This window comes from Geospiza fortis, unplaced genomic scaffold, assembly GCF_000277835.1.
Source record: "Geospiza fortis unplaced genomic scaffold, GeoFor_1.0 scaffold274, whole genome shotgun sequence".
Classification (NCBI taxonomy): Eukaryota; Metazoa; Chordata; class Aves; order Passeriformes; family Thraupidae; genus Geospiza; species Geospiza fortis.
This window is the reverse complement of record NW_005054485.1, coordinates 1,072,416-1,079,300: the sequence shown is the minus strand read 5'-3', so window position 1 is coordinate 1,079,300 and position 6,885 is coordinate 1,072,416. Positions and strand designations below refer to the sequence as shown.

At 37.5% G+C, this 6,885-nt stretch overlaps 1 protein-coding gene across 2 annotated transcripts in view; it reads left to right on the top strand.

Moving 5' to 3' along the window:
* PIGG (phosphatidylinositol glycan anchor biosynthesis class G) overlaps positions 1-5,855 on the top strand; it is an 82,502-nt gene extending 76,647 nt beyond the window's left edge. Inside the window, exon 13 of one of the 2 annotated variants that reach the window (XR_004082502.1) lies at positions 4,218-4,344. Coding sequence is in view for 1 of the 2 variants with exons in the window: in XM_031063193.1 (XP_030919053.1) it covers positions 4,218-4,443 (226 nt within the window). In the remaining variant the exon portion in view is untranslated. Of the gene's footprint in view, positions 1-4,217 lie in introns of both variants that reach the window. The other variant, XM_031063193.1, reaches the window with a different exon arrangement.
* The last annotated feature ends 1,030 nt before the right edge of the window (positions 5,856-6,885 follow it).

Sequence of the window (6,885 nt, the reverse complement as noted above, 5' to 3'; positions counted from 1 at the left end):
GCTACAGTCCCCTGTAACTTACTGCCGCAGACGTGACCTTGCTCAGGTAGTTGTACCTTCTCTGCCTTTCTTACTGGGAAAAAGAATGTAGAGAGCAGAGAAAAATCAGTCATCCCCAAGTTCCTCATTTCCATGGCAGCAGAATACACTTTACAGCCCCTTTGTCTTGCTGGCAAGCACCATTTTTGACATCTATCCATTGATAGGGTGTGGTGGTGACAAAAATTGTGACTTCATAGCATTAAAACTGTAGTTCTGATTGGTAGTTTTTACCAGAATTAATCATGTGAATTTCCAGAGGACTCTTGGTTCCCTTGGAACGGCTAAATATATAAAGTGTTTTTCCACGAAAATGCAGGTTTGTGTTCTATAATCTAAAATAGTGTTGTAGAATTAAACTAAGTGAGAATGGGACATGTGGGAGAGATACAGCAAATTTGTTCTCACTGCTGAACTGATTGATACTTGCTTAGATCAGAGAAATTTCTTACACATTGCAGATACTCTAAGATGTTGGAGAAATTTGAAATGCTACCCAGTTTGTTTCTAAGTGCAACCCTTCATTAGTGTGTATGGGGCACATGAACAAAATCCTGATTATTTTTCAGAGGGCACTAAACAGGGAGATCTTTGAAACTGCAGAATGCCTAGAAAGAGAAGTGCCACTTAATACTGTAGAAGATGTTAATACAGTAAAAATTGCCTTCAAATAGGCAAATTCAGGATCTCCAGTAGGAGATAACTTAGGCAGTGATGTTCAGCTAGAAAAGGGGGGATGGAAGGGCAGAAATGCTAGAGGGTAACTTGCATTGAAAGGACTCAGCACATTCACAGTGAAACCCTCCAGAGCAACCCTCCTCTTCCAGCCCTAGAAGAGCAACAATACTGGGGTATTCCACCCTCATGTGCTTGCATGTCTCTATACTGTTTATTTGATATGGTGTGTTGGAAAAAGGGTTGGAACACTGTAAACACTGTAAAGATTATTTTAAAATTCCTTGTGGATGCATTTGTAGGAGATGTTTTTCTTGATTTTCTGTCTGTGGAGATGTTTTTCTTGATTTTTTAGCTACAAAACTTGTTGCCACCAGCCGCCAAGTATTCTGTATAACTAGGAGACATGTTTTCACAAGAAAATAGTGGTTTGGGTTTTTTTTGTTTTTGTGGGGGTTTTTTTGGGGTGGATTTTTTTTTTTTTGCATTGCAGTTTTTTTTTCATTTTGCAAGACTTGTATTATTGAGTGACACCTTAGAGATGGATTGAGAGGTGAAAAATTTGTTGATGGAACATCTACTATTAGGATTTAGGATATCAAAAGAAGTGGTAAACCTATTAATGTAACAGTTTCTTGGTCATATTTTACTACGCATTAAATATTTTCCATTAAGAGACAGTTTTTGCTGAAAGCTAATGTTTTCTAGACCATACTTAGTGTTTGCATTCTAATTACAACATGTTTAGTGTTTTTAATCTGTAGTGTTCTTTGCTTCAGAACTCTCCAAAAACATTGTTTTTTTCAGGATCTCACATGAAGTTTGGATATGCTTTGTCATCTGTAACACATATGGATCTCTCTCTCAAGTCCCCATAAGCTGACTTTCTAGATGAGATGATTATTAGAAGCTGAGTATTCCTTTTTGTTACTACTGCATTGTGCAGAGACCTTAATAGTCAGCTGTTTTTGTCAGAACATGGAAATAGTTTATACCTGTCTGTACTCTTCTCCTTTAAATAATGAAAGGTATTAATTGCTGAAGAGACGATTCAGTGTGGATTAGTTACAATTTGATACTTTAGGTGTGTCCTGTAGTCTTCCATTATTTTAATTGAAACAGCACTGAGAATTTGCAAGGTTATTCATTACTGGCTGGTCCAGGTCACAAACATGAGGATACGTGAGTGGCATCCCACAGACAGCTTTCTCTGTTCTTCTGGTGAATTAATTTGGAGTAACTCAGAAACTGGCGGAACTAGCTGGATTGTCATGGTCATGTTATCTGATGCCTGATCCCTGGATGCTGCCTTCCTTGTGGCCTGGAGATGCTGTGTGCACTGTGTCTGTAAAGTGAGAAGAAGGAGCACACAAGGGGCATTACTAATCGCTGTGCAAATTTTGTCCGTGGCCGAAGTAAGAGAAAAGAATGATGATGTGCTAAGTTGTTGCCTTAGGATCAGGCCAAGTAGGTCTAGCTGCTTCTGCTCAGTCACTCCAGTGCTCTGTCTGCAATGATGCATGTATGAACGTTTTCACCAGCTCTGAGATAAACCCAATTGTTCTGCTGTTGAATCCCACTAACAGTTTAACTTTGTGGATACAGTTTGCTTTTGCTGCCTTCTCTAAATTGCACCACGGCATTTTACAGTGAAACTGTCCAAGTTTTCCCTCTAGAGGTATGTGTCTGTGTTGTCTTGAGAGGTGAAGTGAGTGCTGAGAGCTTTTGTAAGTAGAGGTATCCTGTAACTAGAAAACAGTTTCCTATTTTTATGATATCAGAATACAGAAAGAATTTGATCATTGACCTGGAGATACATCTATATGGTCTATCAAGTGCATTTTTTAACTCTAGAAAATGTTTTTAAAAATGCCTGTTTGTCTGACTGAAAAGCCATTTTCTCTGTTTATTCAGTGGTCATCTGACTATTACAAATACTGTTTTACTACAAATACTGTTTTAACTCATATCAGCATCAAAACAGCTGAGACTGAGTGAACTGCACTTTGTTTAATCCTTGTCAATAAAATCAGTTATTAAACATAAAGTTGGCTATTTACACAAGCTCACTGAAGATTAAGATAGTTATGCAGAAGCAGGAAGCAGTCTAATTCACTCCCAAGTCTCAGTTTCTTGGCTAAGCAGCAAAGGAAGTAGTTTTCTGTGAACTGAATATATGTTTTTCAGTCATTCGTGCCTGCTGTTCTTGATTTTAAAACTCTGCTTTCGTTACCTGTTCTTCCTTCTACTGAAAGCCTTGGGAATTTAGATCTTGACCTCACTGGAAAACAGGGCTGTATCCAAGTTATTTTTATTTAAAAATAAGGAGTTTAATGGTTTATGTAAAATACTGCATTCTGTAGCTTACTTAGTCATAAGTAACTAATTAACATCTTGCAGAAGTGCTAGCCATGTTAAATTTTTATTACTTGGAACAAGATTAGAATTAAAAACTGGGAGGAGCAGAACAGATTCTCAGATCAGGATTTTGCTGTAAAACATTTACACTCTCTGCCAGCGTGTTCTTTTGGGAACTGCTTATGTAAAATATTTTGATGGGGAGAGGAAAATGTTCGCTTATTATTCCAGTGAAACAGTTTCTTCCTTCCTTTTGTCTGAAGGGGTAAACATCTGAATTTAGTGTGAATTAACCTCTGCAGATGTGTTTTGGGGAAATTGGGCATGGGCCAACCCAGCATTGCTTTGAGTTGGTGCCTCAGGAGAGGGAGGACAATCAAAGTGCAAAAAACCTTTTCGTTTCCATTTTCATCTGACTCTTGTCACCCACCAAAATACATCGATGTGGCAAATATGGTCCATGTAGGTTACATGGGGCTGACATTTCTTGGGATGCAGTGGACACAGCTGAGCTAAGCAGCTGTGACAGGAATGTAATGTATCACTCTTGTGAGCCTAAGAATATGGTATTCTTTGGAGAATGTTATGTTAGTTAGCTTTGCCAAGTTTTCCAATAGCACAGTTTTTATGCTCCTTTGTACAGTGTTGCTTGCTATGGGCAGTGGTGCACTCTGACAAGTTTAATGCCCTTTACAAGGGGGTACAGGCTCCATCTGATTGTCTATTGAACAGGTTAGGAAGCTTTATGAGGAGTACTGTCATTCTCTTCCTCCTACCATTCAGGTTGGATGGAATGGCACTGTAAGGCCAACAGGAGACAAAGCGGTCTTGAAACTGCTTAATGGAAACTTTGACAATTAGAATAAAATACATTAAAGTACAGAACAGTCTAATTGTGAAGTGAACTACTGGGCACCTTTATTGTAATCTATGCTTACACCTGACATACACGTTATAGGATATATAGAGGTGACAAGAACAAATTTTTTTGGTTCATTATTGTATTTTATTGTAATCAGTTTTCTAACACGAAGTGGAGATCTCTGAATACTTCTTGTGTTGTGAAGTAATGCTAAAGAGGGGAAGAACTCCAACGTCTTTTCTGATTTGCCTGCGAATTTGACCTCCTCTGTTTTTGTTCCCAGGAACTCTGCAGCAGTGGGTCACGGCTGTTTCTGCTACGCTCTGATGCGTTCCATCCCAGTTGCCATCTACGTTGTTTTGGTGACAGGTCTGCGCTACCACCTGTTCATATGGAGCGTCTTCTCGCCAAAGCTCCTCTACGAGGGAGTGCATGTGTTCATCACAGCTGCTGTCTGCCTGTTCTTCACAGCAATGGATCAGAACCACTCCTACAAAGTGCAAGACTGAAAATGGGTGTGTGACATGTGGCTTTGCATTGCAATGTCCACTGTGCCGCTGGATTGGAAGAAGGAAAATACTGGCTTTAAATTGTTGTGGAGATTTTGAAGAGTAAATTGTTAAACGAGTTGTTTATTTTAGTCAAGATCAGTCTTGTGTTAAAACTGAGCTTGCTTTAGAAATGTTGAATTGAAATAAACTGTCTTTTCAAGGATACCTTTTGTTCTATAGCTGTCATTATAGCACTTCCCAAATAACAGAATGGTGATATGACACATTTTAAATTTAAAAATATATATCTTGATATAAATACAGACCAGTGCCTCATAGGCACAGAAGAAATCCTGTGTGCATATAATTTTTTTCCTTTCTTAGACTACAGAATCCTAAAAGTGTGCAGGATTTCTAGGTGCTGTTCACAAGATCCTGAATCCATTAGCTTCAGGGGATTTTTGTGTTTGTTTTATTTCTAGTGGGTGCATTGAAATTTTTATTGTACAAACATCCAGGTAAGAGATTTTGTTTTGCATCGGCAGCAAGCATTTCTGTTTAAAAGTGGTATTTTTCTTTGTAAGATGAGTGCCATCATTGTTTGTAATGGATTTCGATCTGCACTTCAGACACTAAATAAGAAACACGGTCTAACAAAGTAATGAATCTTTTATGGAGTCCATTCACAGCTAAAATGTTGTTCCTTCTTATCAATGTATAAATGATAAATCAGGTCGGTGCTGCTATGCTGAACATTTGATCATGTTTTCCACACATGGGTAGAGAGTTTTGAACAATGAACAGGAAAACAGTTTAATGGATTAAGTTAGCAGCAGAATAAAATGTGTAAAAGGTGTGTTTGCAGTTTGTATCACCACCCCCCTAGTGACCCGTCTAGCCATCTCTCTTGAATGTGCTGTATTTAATTTCTAACAATGTTGTTTTCCTTGCTTCTGTAAAGAAGATACATGTTAACGACTATACTGACTATCAGTATTCATGGGGGTCTTTTTGCCTCTTAGTTTTGTCCATGTTTTGTCCATCGAGTTAGTCTAAATGTATTTGAGGTATATCAGAAGAGAAGCAGACCTTTTAACTTTTGTTACAAATATGGAAAAATAAAGCTTTCAAGACTGATACAGCTTACAGCACAGTTAAAATTACTGATGCACTTTTTGTCTCGTGTTACAGATAATGCAGATCTCAAAATGTAGGCCTTTAGTTTTTATACATTAATACTAGGCCATCTTGATTACTTACAATGAAATATTTTTTCAGCTATAAAACAACTAAAATTTTCAATTTTAGCAATGCTGGCAGCATATTGCTCGTTACCTGAAGGAGAGAATACTCCGACTTAATGTCCTTTACTGTGACCTGCTGGAAGATTGAAAATTAAATACTTCTAATAAATCACTTTTTACTGGCAATTATGGTTATTTAAACCAGGTTGTAATAGTGAATGTGTATCTACCATTTTCACAATTCTCAGTATTTTTTTGGTTACCTGCTTGCTAGCAGCCATGTTGCCATTATCAACATATTCTCTGTTTACTTACATCATTAATTTGTAAGCAGTCCTCTCTAAAATTCATACAGATTATGTTTATAAGACATTTGAATTAGAGGGAGAGGGTACTAATTAAGAGATAGAAGACATAGAGCAGAGCTTCTGGTGTACAGAATCCTAAAACAATGTGGGATGACATTTACAAGGTCTTTTATTCCTTCCTTCTGGGTTTGTTTTTTTTTGTTGTTGTTGTTGTTGCTTTTTTGGTTGGTTGTTTGGTTGGTTTTTTTTTTTTTTTTTGTTTAGTTGGTTTCTTTGGTTTGGTTTGGGTTTTTTTTTTTGTTTTGTTTTTTTGCAGGTTGTTTTTTGCTTCTAGTATATCTCTTTTATCAAATAGTGGAATCTAAACTATTCTGTGTGTATTAAGATTTTTCAGATTACTTAGTTAAATGATCAGTGTCCCTCTTCTCCTCTGAAGTTGCAAGATGTCCAGATTGGATCTAGGATTAAATGGCTTGAGAAAGCTGTTACTTAAGTCTTCAAGACCAGAAAAGGGGGGAGGAAGGAGAAGAGACTGCATCTCTGTCTCAAGTCATCTCATGAGTTTGCATGATATATGAAAGAAACATGGTGCTTTCAGCTTCATAATCGACATTTCAATTCTTTTTCACCCTTTCTCTTTGAGTGTAGGCAAATGAAATAATGCTTCATGAGCTTGTGGGCTCTAGCAATGCAAATCTTAGGCAGTGAAGGAATGAATTAGTTCCTGCTGCAGGCAACCAGGCTTTAACTGAGGGATTATGTTACAATAATTTTATTTTTAATCAATATAAAGCAAATTCCTGAATACAAATTCTTATCTCGCTAGTTAGTTGTTGCACCTCACTTCTTGTCATGTTCAGCATGTTTTAAACCCTCAGACAAGGAGACAAGTGACATGGAAAGCAGGA